Genomic DNA, 21,266 nt, shown 5'->3' on the forward strand with positions numbered 1-21,266 from the left:
AAGTTGATTCTTAGCAGTATTGTCAAGAAAAAATGTAATCCCCTGAATCCGATATATCTTATTATCATTTATTTGAATAGCTATAATAGTAAAAACAATATTTTTGTTAAGATCATTAAAAATAGTCATGTAAGAATTAATTAGGAGAACAAAAAAACAAAATGTACTGCTAAAGAAAAACACTCTTCTAATAATAAGACTAAGGGATGAAATTAAGCTTGCCACCACTTGTGCCGGTTTTTTAACATCATAAAACCAGATTCTTCCAGAATCTAAGAGGAGAAAGCATAAAATGTTAAAAAGCAATGACTGAATAACTTTTGATTCCACAATATTACCTTGTAACCAGATCATTCAGAATAACTCTATCAAATTTCTGGGAGAGGATCTCCTACAATTCACATATGTTTTCAACTAATAATAAGTACCATAAGATCAAAATTGACCAATTATAAGTCTGCAACTCTCCAAAATGAGATTAAAAAATGATCTAAAATCGCTTGAGAATATAAACCAGACGCTCGTTCAAATCTTCCAGATCTTATGCAGAGCCTGCAGCTGCTCCCTTGTTCCTTGGAGTAGCTTCAGTTCCTAATCAAAACACAAAATAATTTATTATAAATATGAAATAAGTAGGCAACAATGATCTGCCATGGCAAGTAAAGTAATATACCTTCTCTGAAGTTACTCTTGAACCTGCGCGGCAAATGGCGGAGGTACCTCATGCGCCCAGTTCCGGTGGTCTTTCGCCGAATAGCCTTCACACTCCAGTTATCTGAAACCAAAATGAAAAAACACTTCACCATGCATAACAAGATTTGTACAAGGACACACCAACCTACTCCAAATAAACACAAAAACCATTCAAAAAGACATAAGTGGTGCAACTTAATTCAAAGCTCAACTGCCAATGCAACATTCATCAAAGTATAACTATAGTATATGATTCAAGATTGAACTAAGAACTAATGCTAGCCATCTATTGATAAAACCAAAATTAAAGCAACTTTCCTAATAAATCTTATTTGGAGGGTGTAAAGTACTTTAAGCTGCATTAATTTAAAAAAAAAAGTACTTTAAGCTACATAGACTACGCCATGGAGGGTGTAAAGGACTTTAAGCTACATTAATTTAAAAAAAAAGTACTTTAAGCTACATAGACGATGCCACCAGGGTATAGCTATAGTATATGAATCAAGATTGAATTAAGAACTAATGCTAGCAATATGAGAAAGACGGAAATGGTTAGGATGGGGGATAGGGGGTAATATTGTGGGATCAAAATTTATTCAGTCATTGCTTGTTAACATTTGATGCTTTCTCTTCTTAGCTTCTGGAAGGAACTGGTTTTATGATGTTAAAAAAACAGCACAAGTGGTGGCAAACTTAATTTCATCCCTTAGTCTTATTAGTAGAAGAGTCTATTTTTCTTTAGCAATACATTTTATTTTTTTGTTCTCGTAATTAATTCTTACATGATTATATTTTTAATCCTCTTAACAAAAATGTTGTTTTTACAGAATCAAAATTTGATCAATTAGCTATTAATGAATAATTTGTTTTCAAATGACATCCGGGTTGAGAATCAATATGAGAAAGACGGAAATGGTTAGGATGGGGGATAGGAGGGATGAGTTAGAGATGGCTAGGATGTTGGGCTGTAAAATCACTTTGCTGCCCATCAAATATCTTGGGATTCCTCTTAGGGTGAAATTTAAAGATGTTAGAACTTGGGACCTGATTGTGGAGTTGGTTGAGAGGAGGCTTGCGGGTTGGAAGAGGAGTTTTTTGTCTAAAGGGGGGAGGCTTACCTTAATCAAGAGTACTTTGTCTAACCTCCCAATCTACTATCTTTCTATATTAACTATCTCGGTTAGCATTGCTTCAAAGATTGAAAGGATCCAATGTAGATTCCTTTGCGATTATGATGATGGTTGTAGAAAATATCATTTGGTAAGGTGGAAGGAGGTGAAGAAACCTATGGATAGGGGCAAGCTTGGACTTAGATCCATTGTGGATTTGAATGTTGCACTTCATGGGCAATGACTACGGAGGTATTGTAATGAGGATGAGAAACTTTGAAAGAAGGTGGTGGAGGCGAGATGGGGGGATTTGAAGAGGGATGGTGGGAGAAGAGGGAAATACAAACCGTATGGGATGAGTTTATGGAAGAAAATCAGTGGGGAAGGCAGTAGATTTCGGTAATGTATGAGATGGAAGGTGGAGAATGGAGAAAGGGGGAGTTTCTGGAAGGATGAATGGGTGGGGGATTTTAAAATGAAAAACAGATTCCCTAATATCTACAATATTGATTGTGAGAGGGACATTACAGTGGATAAAGGATATGGGAATGTTGGTGGGGGAAGGGGGTTGAGTGTACAGTTTAGAATGAACTTGCAGGATTGGGAAATTGATGAATATTGCAATTTACTCAATGAGTTGGCAGAAATTAACATGGATAATCAAAAGTATAGGAGGATATGGAAGTTGGATGAGAAGAATGGGTTTTTGGTGAAGTCCTGTTACAATTTTATATCCAAAGGGGACAATGGGAATAATATGGCAGCTCCATTTAGACAAATCTGAAAAATTGCAGCTCAGCCTAGGATGACTTTCTTTGCTTGGGAAGCCTCAAGAGGAAGTACTTTGACTATTGACATGTTAAAGAGGCGAGGCAACATTCTTGTTAATCGATGTTACTTATGCAAGGCTGATGAGGAGACATGAGACTACATTTTATTATTTTGCCCGGTTACTCATAACTTATGGATGTCAGTGTTCGGATTGTTGGGGATGAGATGGGTTATGGCGGGTAATATAAGTAAAGAATTGTGGGCTTGGACAAGATTTTGTAAAAACAAAACATATTTATTTTTTATTCCACTTACCATTTTTTGGGTTGTGTGGAAAGAGTTGAATGTTAGAGCATTCGAGGGTATTGAAATGGACTTTATAAACATAAAAAATAGATGGTTTCATACTTTTGGTTCCATTTTGTTGGATCATGACATATTAGAATGGGATGACTTGGGATGTGTTATTCACCATCTAATTGATATGTAAATAGTATGTAATTGGGTGGTAATCCCTTAGTATCATTGTGAATAATAACACTTTCATTTTTTATTTTTTTTAAAAAACTAATGCTAGCAATCTATTGATAAAACCAAAATTAAAGCATGTTACCTAGAAAATCTTATTTGGAGGTTGTAGAGTACTTTAAGCTACATACATGCGATAGCCATTGGAGTAAAACTATAGTATATGACTCAAGATTGAATTAAGAACTAATGCTAGCTATCTATTGATAAAACCAAAATTAAGCATATTCCAAAAATCTTATTCGGAGGGTGTAGGGTACTTTAAACTACTGACATCACTTAAATTTTTTAAAAGGTTCCCTTTATGAACAAAGTGCTGACGGTAAAGAATAAGAAGTTATATTATAAAACTAATAAATGTATCCTGCTAATTTTAAGAAATATCAAAAAGACTAAAAACCCTTTCTTATATTATTAAATATGGTTGAGCTAAACTGCTTATGAGCACCAAAAAAGAAGCAATCCCAGACACCATCTTAACTGCACTTAGAAAACTCAACAGCACATTCATTGGGAGCACTATAGACAGATCCAAACTGAGTTACCAACAAGAGATTCACCCACAATTTCCAAGCATCCAAACAAACCATCAAGGAAACAACTAACCCAAACGTATCCCACCCAGAACAGATCACAGAAAATTGAGATTTCAAACCATCCTGACCCCCTAATTTTCCCAATGAAAAGAAAGTCAACTAGAGCTACATTATACCAAATAAAATGACACGGTGGATTCCCAAACAGCAAACCCAGAAACCAAATCGCATGAAGAGAGAAACTAACATAAATTTTAAATCAGAAAAAGAAATAGAGAACATAATACAATGAAAAATAAGAAAAATAAGAACTTTTATATACATTTACGGGTGCGACTGGCGGGAAAGCCACAAGCGGCACAGCGGCTCTTCTGGAGATGAAAGCTTCGGCGACCGCATCGAACGCAGAGAGTATGGGTCTTGTTTCTCCTCTTACCAAAGCTCCCTGTTCCTTTCCCCTGCCATTACCATCAACACAATCATCAACATCAATTCAAGCACATAAGCACGAAGCGGCAGTTCATGGGTACTTACCATTTCTGCTGTCGACGAGGAAACCCTACTAGAGATTCGAAAGCAGGCTTCTTTAGTATTTTATAGTGGGATAAAACTAGGGTTTTTGAATTGTGACTCAACCAAGATGGCCCGGCCACTGGGGGCTAAAAGCCATGGGTTACATGAAGCTCATATTAGGTAAAGTTAAGACGCTGAAGAGGCACAAGAGAATTAAGCCTGGGCTTGTTTTCACGATTTTCAGACAGGGACGATAACCCTAAGGACAAAATTAACGAGCCCATTGAATATCCCAAGAGAGAAAACTTAAAAAGGATTACAGAATCCAGTACAGGCCCATTTATTTTACACTTTTTTTTAATTAATAATATAATATTTTTCAATTTATTATTTTCTTACATACGGAAAGATAAGACTCGATCTCCAATATTAACTTCTCAATAAAAATTTCATTTAATTGGAATCACATGTTCTTAAAATCTAATTTTAAGAAAAGATTTATATATTTTATTAATAAATGACACATATAATAATAATAATGATATGATCCTTTAATGATCACATAAAAACACAACTCAAATATGCGTTCTTATAGAGATAAGTGAAAGTATTAGCCATATAGTTTAGGAGTATTCGACCTTTCTTATAAATTTTAATGTGAAAATATCTAATTTCACAAATTATTATGATTATATATGTATATTAACTATAAAAAAATAATGAGAATAATTAATTTTCCTCACTCGTAATATGGTATTCGAGCAATATTCTTTTCGATAGTTTTTTATTAACTCTCTTTCCATGTAACTCTTAAAGAAACACTAGTTAAAAAACTCTGATTCTTATTTCTTGAACTTTTTTTTTTCTTCAAGCACCATAAAAAATCTCTTTTCTCAACTTCAATGAAAATATACCATTAATGATCTAATTAGCCATTTCTTTTTATATCATTTAGAGAGTTTCGAGCCAGTGATGTTGTCTTAGCAACTCACTAGAGATAACTACTCCTATAATAAAGCAATGACGATTGTATTTTCAATGAAAAAGAAATTATGGTTCATCGCCGAGTTTATAGTAAAGTTTGATGACTCTAATCAAAATCTTATTAATTATGGATTTGCAATAATAATATGGTGATTTCTTGGATTTTAAACCTAGTATCAAAAGAAATTTCGACAAGTATTATTTTTATGAGTTTGCATTCAAAAATTGAATTGACTTTCATAACTGTTTCCAACAAAGCAATGATCAAAGAATATTTCAAATTAGAAGACACTTTATTGACCATGTATATAACCAAAATTATGTAAGTGTGTATTTTAATAAATTGAAAGCCATTTGGTAAAAATTAAATAATTTTTGGCTTGTTTATATTTGTTGAAAATGCAAGTGTGGAGGCGTTGGTGAAGTGAATAGTTATTTAAGAGGGAATACATTTTATCTTTCTTCATGGGCTGGAGTTGTAGTTTCTCTTAGATATGAGAACAAATCCTTCTTATGGATCATCTTCTATTAATAAATGTTTCTCACTAGTTTTCCAAGAGGAATGATAACATACTATTAATTTTGGTTATATTTTAAAGTTAAATGAGCCATCTATAGGAGTGGCTTTCATGATTAAAAGTAAAAATTTTAAAAGACCTTATAGGAATAAGACTTCAATAAGAGACATACTTTTCTGCATTAATTATAGTATTCATGGTCATAGGGTTGAATGCCATTATAAAGCTATATTTATGCTCTTAACTATAAACAGAGAAATAAGAATCTAACTACTATTAATTAGGTTGACACAAGCTAGAGATAAATCATATCAAGCTAGTGTTGATAATTTTATTTAGAATTCCTCTCAGTATCAACAATTGATGACACTTTTGTCCAGTCATATGATAAACTTCATTAAATTCTCAGAGTTTCAAGACAATCTTCGTATTTCACACAATGCAGGTATTTATTTATATGCTTATTTATATTTAAATTTTGTTTTAATTATAAATTAAATAATTGACTTAGGAGCATCAAAGTATATCTATTTTGATGCAACTATATTTAGTTCTTTAAAATCTACCTAGAATTTTATGACTACATTACTAAAAAAATATTTCCATTAAATCCATATAGAGATGTCACAATAAATTCAGACGTAGTTTTAAAGAAAATGCTTTATGTACCAGATGATAATTTAATTTATGTGGATGTTATTACAAATTATTCAGATCTCACATTTATTTTTTCTCCTTATCATTGTATGATCTAGGAGTCCTACAATAAGAAGATGATTGGTCAGACTGATAAATGATATGACCATTATGTTTTACAATAAAATAAACTTACACTAAAATATGTGGATTCTATTTTTATCAATAAAGTTGTTGCTCAAACATGGCACAAATAAAGTCATTCTATTTTTATTTGTCCTCTAGACAAATAAAATGTTTTCCATTTGAATCTCACAATAATATGTCTCAAAACTAATTTGATCTTGTACATTATAAAATATGAAGACTATTTTCTGTATCATTGTATAATAAATACAAATATTTTCTTACAGTTGATGATTCACACATTTTATCTCGGTCTATTTTCTCAAAAATAAGTCTTATGATATTGTTTCAATTATACTTTTCTTCAAAATGGTTAAAAACTAATTTAATTTTCATATCAAAGCTTTGAGGTCAGATAATGCACAATAATTTTTCCTTATTGATTTTCTTAATGAAATTGGATCTTGCATCAATTTTCCTATGTGGAAACTCTATAATAGAATTTTATAGTGGAGAGGAAACATGGACATCTATTGAATGTCATTAAAACTATCTACTTTTAACTGAAAATACCTCTACATTTTTGGAATTAGTGTGTAGCTTCTGTAGCATTTTTAATTAATAGAGTGCCTTCTCGTTTTCTTCACAAAAAATCTCCTTATGAATTACTTATAAGAGGATTTTGATTACTTATTTCTCTGGGTATTTAGATATCTTGTTTATTGTAACACTCAACTAAAATTTTATTTATTTTATTTTTTTATTAATAAATATAATTTTTAATTATTTAATTTATTTTATTATATTTTGTTTTATTTAATTTAATAAAAAAATTGGGTAAATTGATAAATGATTAAATTAAAAATAATTTTAAAAAAAATGGGTGAAAATTTAGGTTTTGGAAGTATTTTTAAAAGAAAAATTAGAAACCGGAGGTCAAAACGCAATTTAAAAAAATTACACCACGTTAGACGCCCGTCAGCAACCCCGACCAACCAGGATGCGCCAAGTGGCAGAGGCGTTGATGCGGGAGGTCATGCAGGGAGGAGCCATATGGGTGATCTGCGTGCGCGTAATGGGACGACTGAGGTCCGTTCCCACGCGCACAGACGACCCAAATTGAATCGTGCACGAATGACCCAAATTGAATCGCGATGAATAGTCCAGATTCACCCCCTATTTAATCGCAATCAAACAGTCCAGATCAAAAGCGATTGACAGCCTAGATCAAAAGTGGATGGGTATAAATAACCCCATCTGCACCCAAACCCTAACCCTAGCCGTCAGAACCCCTCGCCGGAGAAGACAACCCAGCTGCCGGAGAGCCGACTGCCGCCACCTGCCATCGCACTGGAACCCTTTTCGATCGTTAAAAAAGGTAAAAATATTTTTTTGTACGAAATCCAATTTTAAACCCACCGATGGCCAAATCGGAGTGAAAGAACCGGTCAATTAGCCGAAAAACATCGCTGAAGCCCGACGGCGCTGCCGTGGGGAATTTCACAAACTGCCTCCGATGAGGTCCTTCTCGATTCCCGTTTCGTATAATTTTTTCACTGTTGTGATCACCGTTTTTTTCTCTACAGGTTAATCGAAGCGAAACACCCAATTGCAACATGAGCCAGAGGAGCCGCCACACCGGAGAGCTCCGCCGTCGATGAGTTTTGGTTTTTTATATTTTTTGGGTCCACCGAGGCCTTTTAACGTTTGTGCTCCCAGGAATTGATGTAAAATTGACCGAATTCAACCGAAAATGGCTGAAAATGGCAGACCCAAGGCGGACCGCCACCGCGGTAGCACAACGGAGCTGTCGTGCTGGATTTCTGAAATTGGCCAAGTAGGCCCTAGGACTGATTTTTGGGTTTATTTGGGATATTTGTAGGTACCATAAACGCGTTTCAGTTTCCGAAGAAAAATTTAGGGAACCCAGGAATAGCCCATAGGCGCAGTAAACCATTTAGCTTTTCGGGATCAAATCAAGTAAGGACCCTTCACCCTATTTCCTATCATATATTTAAAATTTGAGTAAATAATAATACGGTCTTTTATATAAATTAAATAAATGTGCATAATTAATTAGGGATTGTTAATGGAGCCCAAATCGGACATTATTCTCTGTTGATTTCTGTTAATTTATTTTACAGTTTAAAAGTATGATGATATCTGGTTTATCTATTTTATGGTTTAAATGCATGTATTACTGCCTTACTTGACCATTGTTTGATTTTGGAATTTAAGATATGATTGCATCACTGGATGCATGTTCATTTATTTATGTGATTATGTTTGATTTGGTAACGGAGACTAAGAAAAAACAGGAAATGGGTGTGATCAAATAAACAGATAAGATGACAACCTCACTAGATATGCTGGGAGATGGTGGATGGATCGGGTTTATAGGGAACCCTATGTGAACGTTGTCTCATAACAGACGGGGTATGATGATTTGATAATTTGGCGCTTATACCGGACGGAGTATGAGGACGACCCGCTTCACCCTCATACTGGACGGAGTATTGAGGTTTAATGTCTTAGCACTCATACCGGACGGGGTATAGAGATGACCTTATAATTGAGATTGTTAAGAAAAAAGGTTCACATATAGTGGAGACACCCCTATAGATACTAATGTATGGGGACGGCCCTGTAATTGAGATTGTTAAGAGAAAGGATTCACGTGTAGCGGGGACACCCCTATGGATCCCCATAGATACTAGTAGGCTGGGAAAACGAGAAACGGTTATAATTTAGTTTATTGCTAAAGAATATGAATTTATGATATGTCCTATGTTGTTGATCGTGCATGAAGTTATTGTTTATTAATAACGGATATGGATTTATAATATGTACTATGATAGTTGATTATGCATGAAATATTGGTTTATATGATATTATTGTTCTTACAAGTTGTTTTTATAAAATTCCACAATGGTAAATGAATGGTAAATGATTTTATGATTGGTAAACGAATTCACCAAATTTAGTGCTCCATTAGTTGTTTTGATTTTTTACCAATCTTTACTTCTGCGCTTGTAATATAGTGTCATATCCTTACTGGGCTAGTATAGCTCATCCCTTATCCAACCATTTCAGATCAAGAGGACCTGGTTCCAGAGCCCGATTCGCAGGAAGATTGCGAGTAGATGCTAAATAATCTCTATTTTTTATTACTTTTCACATTTTTCGTATTTCTTTCAGAGAATTCATTCCGTAATATTTGTTTAGTACTTTTAATTCATTGTGTAAGGGATGTAAATTTTAACCTTTACGCTTCCACACTTAAATTATTATATATTTCCTTTTAGATTTTCAGAGTCGTTACATTTTTGCCTCTATACTAACTATTCGCATGTAAATTTGATTCTTGAGCTAGACTTATTGTATTTCTTGTTATTTAGTGGGAGTTAAAAGATACATGTCATTTGACTTGCATATTAGACATATATTTATTTTTAGGATGTTGTGTTACAAGAATATCAATTTGTCTTTCATAATCTTAATTTATAAAGTCTTAGCATTATTCTCAAATCTTGTTTTGCCATTATCTTTAGTTGTTCCAAAATCAAGTATATCATATGCTTATAAATTTTCCTCATATATGTCTGATCATCCTCAATGGCAACAATCTTGTCCTTTACATCACAATGTTGCTCCTTGGAGATCACTAAGAACAACAAACCTCCATTATATCTAAAAGATTTTCACTGTAATAACTCTCTGCATATTGCTTCATCTTTAATAGTTGAATGTCTGTTAATTAGGTCCCTATCTTATGAAAAATTATTTCAATCTTACAAGGTTTCTATGATGGCTCTACTCATACTAAATCATGTTTTTATTATATCAAACAACAATATGAAACAAAAGTCATGACAACTAAACTAAAGGCTAAGGAACAAAATCATATATAGTTTATAGTTCAATTATTGCCTGAAAAGTATGTTGTTGGATGCATAAGAGTATACAGGATCATATACGAATTTGATGGTTCCATATAGCATTATGAAGCCCATCTGGTTGTAAAAGGTTACATGTAATAGGAAGGAGTTGACTTCAATGAAAAATTCCTTTTGGTTGTTGAACTAATAATAATCAAATTATTACTAGATTTAGTAACAACATAAAATTGATATTTAACCCAACTCGATGTTAATAATGTCTTTTTGAATGTTATACGAAGAGGTTTATATAAAATTTCCTCTTGGCTATCATAATAAGGAGGAGTATATGATTCCTGGTTCACATGTTTATGAGTTTCATAATTTGATTTATGGGCTTAAATAGGCATCAAGGCGATAATATTCAAATTTTCCTAATGTAATACTTCAATTCAGATTTCATCAATCTAAGTCAGGTCACTCCTTGTTCACCAAAGGTACCAGCTTTTCATTCTTTATTTTATTGGTTTATGTTCATGACATTGTGAAGGTTGGTTCCTCTATTGATGCTATCAATTCTCTCAAGCAATTTTTACATACAAAGTTCAAGTTAAAAAATTTAGGGATTTTAAAGTATTTTTTAGATTAAATTGTCTGATCCTCCGTTCATATATTTTATCTCAAAGGCACTATACATTATAATTGTTTGAAGACACTAGACTTTTATCATCTAAACCAACACTTAGTACTATGGGTCCTAAATTTTAATTAAATCTTTATGATGATGAATTATTATTTTATATTTTATGTAACAGCCCCGGAAAATATTAAAAAGAAATGAGTATTTAAATACATCGAATGCGGAAGCGAGATTAAAATTTCAGTTAACATCCCTTACACGAAAAACCAAAAACGTACTTAAAATATAAAAGATTAAACTAACTAAGAAAGAAAACTCGAAAATAAACTATGCGTATGACTACAGAGTCTCTAGGCATCCCCTTCGTCGTCCTCCTGCGGAACGGGCTCGGGAACCATGTCTTCCTGATCTGAAATGGTTAATTAAGGAGTGAGCTACACTAGCCCAGTAAGAACATCACGATATCTCACCGTCACGGAGATAAAGGTGGGTAGAAAAACACAAAAAGACCAATGGAGCATAATTTACAACAAACTCGTTTATTAACATGAAAACCTTTACCATCCACTTACCTTGGTGGAATTTATGAAAACAATATGAGAAAAACAATAACATTATCATAATCATTGAATAATCTAAGCTGTAAAACATAACACTTATCACGCCTCTTGTAATTCAATCATTGTACAACATATCTTTTTCTCATTTATCAGCCTACTAGTATCCGTGGGGGTCCATAGGGGTTCCGCTACCCGTTAACCTTTAACATTCATAATCAGTTTTCAGGGCCGTCCCCATACCCCGTCCGGTATGGGCACCAAAACCATAAACCTCAATACCCCGTCTGGTATGAGGGTGAAACGGGCCGTCCCCATACCCCGTCCGGTATGGGCGCCAAAACCATAAGATCTCCATATCCCGTCCGGCATGTGAGACCACCATCCCGGTAGGGTTCCCTACGGACCCGGTCCGTCCACCATCTCCCAAGATATCTAGTCAGGCTGACCCCCATAATACAATTATCAGTCTACACAATCTTTCATTTTCCTTTTCCTCAATCAGCATCATCAATTCACATTTAAACAAGCAAATCGTAATTCATACCAAACAGACAACATACAGTATCAGTTTTTCAGTCATTCAACTCACGATTAATAAAAACGTAGTATATGCACACAAATCTGTAAAATGAACACATCAAACCTCATTTTGCATTTAAAGCTGTAAACATGCCAAATAACAGTAAATCACCAGTCACACTAGACTCGGGCTCCATTAGCCACCTTAAGCAATTTCACACATTCGTTAATTCAAGAAATACCGTTTTATCATTTTGAACTTTAATACCGTGATAGGAAATAGGGTGAGGGGTCCTTACTTATTTTCGAGATCCGAATACGATTCACAGTGCGCCTGCAGGCCGTCCCTAATTTTCCCTGAATTTTTCCCGGGAAACTGAAACACACTAAGAGTACCTGCACGTGTTCCAAAAAAAAATCCAAATTAGGCCCAGGGCCTCTTTCGGCCCAAATCGCAACTCCGGCACGGCGGCTCCGCCGTGCTCCGGCGACGGCACCGCCGCTGGCGGCGGCGAGTCGCCTCGGATTGGCTGTTTTCGGCCGTTTTCGGCCGAATTCGGCCACACTCGCATTGGTCCTTGTCAGAAAACAACCCTAGGGCCCTCGGGGGGCCAAAAAATCACGGAAAAACGGAGCTTACTGGCGGCGGCGCTCTCGGGTGCGGCGGCTCTCCGGCAAGGTTCGTGTTTTGGTGATTCGGCTCCGGTCAACCTGTAGAGAAAAGAATGGTGATCACGATGATATAAAAATTGCATCGAACGGAGGCCGGGAAGGGCCTCGTCGGAGGCAAAAACCGAGAGGGGGCGCGGCGGCGCCGCTGGGCTTCGGCCGCGTATTCCGGCCGTTTGGCCGGGATTTCGGCCTCGATTTGGCCATAAGAGGAATCAGCGGGGAAAAACGAGTCGGGGGTATGAAATTTACCTCGATCGGCGGTCGGAAATTTCCCCGGTGCGGCGGCGAGTGGCGGCGGGTGGCGGCGGTCGGCCTCAGGTTCGTCTTCTCCGGCGAGCGGCTGGCGGCTAGGGTTTGTGGTCTGGTGTGGGGGTTCTATTTATAACCCATTGCCTTTTGATCACAGCCGTTCATTTCGTTTTAATCTGGGCCGTTCGTTTTTGATTGAATCTGGGCCGTCCGTGCGTTTGAATCTGGGCCGTCCGATCGCGCGATTGATCTGGGCCGTCGGATCGCACCCACGCGGATCGCCAACGTGGCTCCTTTCAGAGTGACGTGATCTTGCCACGTGGCAGGCCCTGGTTGGCCGGGACTACTGACCGGGCCTGCTGACGTGGCTGCTGACGTGGCCCTTTTTTTTTTTTTCCCTCCTTTCCGGGTGCTACATTTTAGCTTATAGGAGATTTATTGATAGACTTTTGTATCTAATCATTTTCATAATTGATATTTCTTTTGCAGTATATAAACTTAGTCAATTTGTGTTCCAGTTGCACATTTTTCATATATAAGTAGCACACAGATTGCTTCGTTACCCCAAAATAACAATTTAACAAGACAATTTCTTTTATTTACCAAGTTCATTGCAATTGAAAACATTTTTTATGTTGATTGTGCAATTTACCTTGACTTTAAAAAATATGTTTTAAATATTATGTATTTTTTGGAAACTTTATGATCTTATGGAGAACTAAAAAATAACCATAATTTTTAAGTCTTTCGTAAACGTGAGTATAGTACCTTAACTCTAACTGCTAATAAATTACTTTAGATTAAATAATTGCTTCACGATTTTAGCATTAATGTTTCACATCTTGCACTAGTCTCTTGCGACAGTCAACCTGTCATTCTCATAGCTTCTAATCTTGTGTTTTATGAATGCATTAAACACATAGAAATTGACAATCATTTTATCTTGAATCAAATTCTCATAGGGCACATCAAGCTTCTTTCTATTCGGTCTCAACACCAACTTGCGAATATCTTTACCCAAACTTCATCTTCTCGTGATATGCTTCCTCTACTACTCAAGATGACAATCAAAAAATATATTTGCTCCATTATGAGAGGGATTATTAGAGGTGTAAATTAATTAATTTGTTGTTTTTTAATTAGTTAGTTGTTAATTAGTTTACCTTTTACCATTAGCTTGGTGATATACCTATAGGTATCTAATTAATTAGCAATTAATGTGAATAATTATTTTTCATCGCTCGGTAATAAAGATTCAAGTTTCTATCTCTACTCTTTCTCCCCTCTCAAAGAAAATAAAATAACTACGAAAATCACTAATATAAAAATTAAAATTAAGAATGATTTGGAATATAATGGGAATAAACCAAAGTGGATGGTCAAAGATTTTGATTTGGAGATGAGATCCTCTTCAAAAGGGTTCTGCCAAGATGGTTAAAAAGAAAAAGGAAAAGGCAGAAGGAGAGTAGTTTGTTTTACTTGCTTTGGTATTATAAGCTGATGAAGGTAGTGAAAGAAAAATATTGATCAAATTCTGGAGTGGTTTGTGGTATCTTATCTTCATGGCAGTGAATAGTCATTGTCAGATTTTATTTCTTCATCCAAAGGAAAAAGGGAAAGAAATTTAAAAGGAAAAAGAAAAAGAGAGAAGAAGAAAAAGACATGAGGAATTGCAGGAGGAAGAAGAAGAAGAGAAAGAAGAAGAAAAAGAAAGAAATCTTAATGCAAAGCACTAAACATGAACAAAAAGGAGTTTTAATTTCTTTGTTTAGAACGGCAGATCAAAAGCCAAGCTTATCCAAATTGAGGATGAAAGAAAACACACCCGGAGAATTTTTAGAAACCTTGAAAGTTCAAACCAGTCAAATTAATATACAGAAAAAGAGCAATAATTTATTGACATCTATATACACATATACAAATCTTTGCAAAATGATACTGTGAAAGAAAACAAGACATGGTGATTATTATAGATCACAAAATAATTCAAATGTAAATCAAGTACAGAAGAATTTCTTTTTTCTTTAAAAGAGTTTTGGGTTTTGATGAGGATTTATATATGTGTGTGTGTGTGTGTGTGTGATATAATGTTGTGAAGATATGGTTGCATAAAATTGGAAAAGTTGGAGAAGAGAATATCCTTACCCATGCAAGAGTACTCATTAAGATTCTTAAAGGGAAGAGAAAAGAGAAAAGGTGATCAAGTGGGTGTTGATGCTTTCCTTCCAACAAGCATGCACAATTCCTCTCTCTCTCTCTCGACATATATATATATATATATATATATATGTGCATATGAAAGCTTCTCTGCATCATAGCTAGCTGTCACCCTCACTGTATCTAAAAACACCCAGACATATGTATATACCTAGAGAGAGAGAGAGAGAGAGAGAGAGACAATTATGAAGAGAAGAAAATATACGAGCATAAGACGAAAAAAAAAAAAGAAATCTCTAGTAGTACTGCTATATCTATATCGTACTCATAGCACTACCATAAAAGCTATGAGAATCTAGCGCACTTTTATACTTGCTACTGCATAAAAGTAAACAAGATTCATATATATTTACTTTCACATACATACATAATGCCATGCATGTGAGCTGATCAACTACCTAGTTTGACTATTATCATCTAATAAACGTCGCCGTCTTGTATTCTACAGTGGCGGTCCCATTTCATTACACTACGTACGCATGCTAAAAAAAACACCTATACAGATAATGAGACTTGTTGTGGCAACACGGATGCATGCATATATGATCGTGATGATGTATGTATGTATGTGCATGCGCTTGCAACACCTAATAAAGCTTTCTTCTTCCCCCTTCTAGTTTGGTTCAGAAGACGAATTACACAGTTTATGGTGTTTCAAAAATGCTGTAAAAATAGAATTGTATAGGAACGCATTAAATGTGTGTGTGCGTGTGTGTGTATATATATATAATTATATAAAATGAATTAAATGAAGTTATATTGATTGATGATGGCGATAAACTACATAATATAGTACTAGTACACGGCATTTAGGAATCTTTGAGTGTCAATCCAGATCTTCTTATATTATTTTGATGTTTGATGGGAACTTTTCAAAGTATTTCACATATAGCTAGTGTATATACATAGATATATATCCCCACATTAATTGTTTACATTAAAAAAATTAATCTGCAAACATATATACACACACACACAATGCTAACAATTATATGACTCGTAGTAATTAATACATATTATCTAGAATTTTACAAGTTTTAAAACTTTAAATTTAACATATTAAAAATTTATTTCTTCTTTTTTTTTTTTAAATCTTTTATAGATTGAATCTATGTTAGTGACTGTATGATAATTGTATAGTAATTAACATATTTAAATTTTTGTTTATTTTAATAAATTAGTTAATTAAAAATAAATATAAAGAATTTTATAGTAACAAGTAAAACATACCCACTAATGATTACTTATAATTCATAAGCACATACATCTTAACTCTGAAAATATCATACCAAACAATAATTTTTTTTTCTCTCTTTCTATATATATATATATATATATGTATATATGTATAATTTGGTGATCTTCTTTTATGAATAGTCAGCCTTGTACATATAAAGACAGATGGTTAGATCATTAAATTTTGCAATTTAAGTGAATTGGGCAATTGGCAGCATCTCTGTTCTCGACCCATATACATATATATATATATATATATATATAGTATGGGACAGACATTCCTTAGAGCATATACATATATAATTATTCACAATTATAATCATATGATTAGTTTATGAAAACTCCAATCATAACGGATCCGGACTGTTTAGATTGAGGAGTATGATAATTCCCCAGCGTCCGATCTGACGTTGACTCCTGTCCATCATCAATATATATCATATAAGAGTTGGGAAGAAAGATGTATCAATCAAACCGTTAGGAAAATTAATGTTGGGGCCCACAAAAATTTAAAGTCCATCAAAAAAATTGGATGGTCCAGATTAGCTGTCATTTGCACCATGTGTACGTACGAAGAGCAGGTGGCTATCATCACCCTGTGGCTCATAAACACCTTAACAGGACCACTTCCTTAATATCAGCTTTTTATTACTTTCTTACATATAATATATATATATATATATATTATATCTATAATATATAATATATAATATACGCTATTTTGTTTGTAAAGAATGTCGCGTGAGTTTAGCAATGACATGTATAAGTAAATTATTTATTCAACTTATGTTTTAATATATATATATAACACTAAAAATCTGTCTAAAAGTAATAAAAAAATTGTAAGTATAAAGACATCAATAAGTACGGCTAAAAAGTAAACAAGCAATATAATTTTTGTTAAAAATCTTAGATTTAAATTATATAAGAGGAAGATAATTCTTAAAATCAATAGTGAAAATGTAAAAATAAAAAATAAAAAGAATTAGTTGAAAATATAACTTCAAAATAAAATATACCTAAAAAATTTGACAAATAAATAATAAATAAAATTTTATTTTACAATTAACTTTAGACTTAAGTTGAAAATGAAGTAGCAAAAATTTGTTTACTCAAAATAAATATAAATTCAGAAAAAAAAAAATTAGAAGCAAGTGGCTGCTTAAAATCTAAATTTTTAATGTGTATATATATATATATATATATATATATATATAATTTCCCCTGAATTTCCTACAAACAGAACTATGGGTTAGTTGACACTCAATCAAAAGGTCATTTATGCATGTTCTTCCACAAATATTTAAAAGACTTGAATAATTAGTATTCATTTGAAACACACACACATATATATATATATTCTAAAATATAAATTTTGTCTTCGTTTTAACTTTACATTAATTTAATCCTTATACTTTTAAGTAATATTTAAATTAGTTTATTCATGTTATTAATATTTGATATTATTAACTTCATGTGCCACGCATAAAGATTTTTAACATGATGTATTTTTTGATAAGTCATTAATTTATGTAAGATATTATATTAGATATTACCTAATACGTTATTTTTTTATAAAATAATAATTAATTTATTAAAATAAAAATAATATTTTTATTGATATTGTCGTATTTCCTTCTACCTCTTGGTTTGTGGATCTCTCTTCCAATAACTTCATCAACAACAATCACACCATCAATCGCTATGGCTCTCATTAGGGATTATTGTTGATGTAAGAGTACCATTACAACCTTTACTCTCGCATCTCTTTGTCATTTCTCTCTCTCTCTCTCTCTCTCTCTCTCTCTCTCTTTTGAAGACACTTGTATAACTCCTCATGTAAAAAAATCCACCAAAAATTCAGAGACATCTCTCTTCGATGACGTTTATAAAAATATGAGATAAATAAGAGACAAGAGTGGAGGGTCAATACAATCTTGTGTTGTCTATAAAAAACTTTGCAAACTAGTATTAAAATAGACAAGAACATAGAGTTCTTACAAACTAAATCAAAGTCTTCCGGTGGATGCTGGTAGACTTAAGCTTTGGTGGCACTGAAATGGGACTTAAAATGAGCTTGGTGCTAGAGTTAATAATAATGGGATGCCTTCACTGGAGATGTTGAATAGACAACAACAATTATAAGTGATGGTAAACTCTTGGTGGTCTAAACTCTAGCAGATTGCGTGTTTTTTTATTCTTTAAAGAGTTGTCACTAAAGAAGAAACAAGGAAGACAATGAAACAAGAACAAAAAAGAAAGAATGAAGAGGGAACAAACAAGAAAAAAAAAGATTATTTTTGTAATAAATAAATTAATTATTTTGTAAAAATAGTGTATATGATATGTTACATGGTATTTAATATGAAATAGTTACCCATAAAAAGATGTCATGTGTTTAAAATTTTATACGTAGTATATGAAGCTAATATTAAATGTTAATAATAAGAAAAAAAATAATTTGAACAGTATCTAAACCTACAGAGATTAATAAATTTTTTTTTAAAAAAAATAACAAAACTTATTAGATGTATTTAAAATTAATTTTGATACAATGACAAATTGAAAAGGTTTAGTTGGTTCTTGGATTGATTTTTTTTAAATGGTTAAAGCTAGTCAAAACATGTTTTATATTTAAAAAGTATTGGATGAATATAAAAATTTTAAAAATTGATGAGTTTCTGTTCAAAATAAAAAGTTCCTACCACTGATTTTTTTAGAGCTTCAAGTGAAGAATTTTTAACTTATTTGACGAATATTCTTTTGATCTTTTTATCTTTATATCTTTATCAAAATAAAAAGTTATAACTATACTACTTATACTTAATTTCATTGATTATCTATTAAAATTTAAACTCAAAATTCATACTTTTAACAAACATTTGATAATTCTTTTAGAATTTAAAAGTCATGGAAAGAATTTAGTTATCAAAACACTTTTTATGACGATCATTTTCAAGTGGTGAAAAAGCTGAAGCTGAATAGGGAAGAAAAAGGGAATTAAGTGAAAGTTTAGGGAGTAATATGAATTAACTTGAGTATATAGACAATCTATGTTTATATCATTTGTATGTCTCTCTCTCTCTCTCTATATATATATATAGAGAGAGAGAGAGATGTATACCCCACCAAATATTTGGTTAGCACATAAGAGTATTAAAGGGTAAAATATAAAGGGTGGTGATATTATTTGCTTTAGATTAAAGATGGGATCTTTTTAATTAAACGAAAGGAAAGCAAGATTTGATTCATGTAATTTGGATCAAATGGTTTGTTGGGTAGTCATCATTAATTAGATCTAATTTTGCTTTACTGTTTATAATTGAAACATTAATAAAGGAGAGAAAGCATATATGGAAGATCATAAGAGAAAAGCTTTGATTTCTCTTATGGTGATAGAAAAGCAATTGGAAGGGACCCATTACAGATGACAATTTGTGATCTCATGGGCCATGCATCCTCTCTCTTTGTTTTGCCTAATATATACACATATGTATATACATATATTCATCTCTTTCCCTCTCTCCATATACATAAGTACATTCGCATAGCTGTCTTATTTCATCTCTTTTTTTTGCTATTCTTTCCTTTTTGTAATTTCATTTATTTTTTTACTAAATAATATTTCTATTTCTTTTAATAAAAATTCGGTCGAATTTTATATTATATGTAAAGAGGTAGCATATGTTTAGTTTATGTAAAATGAGGTCGAATTTTATATTATATGTTCTATATAAAGAGGTAGTATATATTTGTTTTCATTAAGAGATTATGTTATTGTAGATTTTTAATTCTCACCATTTCAACTGAAAAGAGAGATATAAATAAAGTAGTGATTAAATTATATATATATATATTTCCATTGGTATTATGTCTATTAATGCTTGGATTACTTTTTATTAATTTAAATTTCATTGAATTTAATTTAATTTAATATAACACCAAAATTTGAAGTTTTGGATCTAAATACCTTTTCGAGAGCTCATGTTTCCAACTTGAGATGTTAATCTGTCACAAAATTTAGTTATTACCTAATAATATTATTTATACACATATTTTACTCTAAAAGTTAAATTTAGCTTACATATCTTTTTTTTCTTATAAGGTTATTATATTTTATGGCCAAATTTCTTTTTGTTGTATTGTTAAATAATATTTTTTTAAATATATAGGACTCCGAGAGGTTATGTACTATTTAAAATTATTTAAATTAATTTTTGTAATATTTTTTACTAAAATATAATTTATACATTTAAATTTTCTTAAAATAAATCTTACCTACTAATAATTTCTCTAATATCATTAGATAAATACTTACGTGATAGATAATGTGTCATGTAGATATCAAATTTTAAAATATTATTGACGTGACATACATGTATTCGCTATGCTAGCCAACAACTTTACATGTATATATACACATAAGTTTCACATAAAATTTATTTATTTATATTTTTATATAAATTAAAAATTAAAAATAAATAATAATATAACAATACTAATATGTATATATATGCACTATTACAAGAACTTAACCATCATTATCATCTCCTTTTGTAACTTGCCTAATGGTAGAGGCCATTCAAGATAATCGAGGTAAAGGTGCCAATCTAGGTCAAGTAGCGAAAAGTGGAGTAACGAGGAAGCTTAAATTTCATGGATGCTTCATTGGTAATCGAATTTGACAAAGCTTATCAAGCAGATTTAGATTCATTCTTGTCAAAGTTGGAGCAAAACCACTAGGTTATATGAAAATAAGATGTAAAGCTAGAGAGGATGAATGGTGGACAGGTTCCTTAAACGCCATCTTTTGATTCGACACCTCTACTTTGGCTTTCTCAAACAATTGCCGCTATTGGACAAGTGAAAAGAGGAGATGAT

General features: G+C 32.5%; 1 protein-coding gene across 1 annotated transcript; it reads right to left on the bottom strand.

The window, feature by feature from the left end:
* Positions 1–293: 293 nt before the first annotated feature.
* On the bottom strand, positions 294–4,310 carry LOC110812465 (large ribosomal subunit protein eL37z-like). The gene is made up of 4 exons (XM_022039250.2): positions 4,172–4,310; positions 3,960–4,095; positions 674–775; positions 294–591 (listed from the first exon to the last, which is right to left on the bottom strand). Exons 1-4 carry the CDS (start codon positions 4,172–4,174, stop codon positions 542–544), a joined length of 291 nt encoding a protein of 96 aa, XP_021894942.1. The 5' UTR covers positions 4,175–4,310; the 3' UTR covers positions 294–541.
* Positions 4,311–21,266: the final 16,956 nt, after the last annotated feature.

The sequence above is a fragment of the Carica papaya genome, chromosome 7, assembly GCF_054855325.1.
Source record: "Carica papaya isolate Zhongbai chromosome 7, ASM5485532v1, whole genome shotgun sequence".
Lineage (NCBI taxonomy): Eukaryota > Viridiplantae > Streptophyta > Magnoliopsida > Brassicales > Caricaceae > Carica > Carica papaya.

Bases quoted from the DNA above. Each gene is read 5' to 3' on its own strand.
- LOC110812465 (XM_022039250.2), bottom strand. The intron at 776-3,959 runs GTATATAAAAGT...TTTTGGTTTCAG, and splicing joins CGCCAGTCGCACCCGTAAAT to ATAACTGGAGTGTGAAGGCT. The intron at 592-673 runs GTATATTACTTT...TGTTTTGATTAG, and splicing joins CAAGAGTAACTTCAGAGAAG to GAACTGAAGCTACTCCAAGG.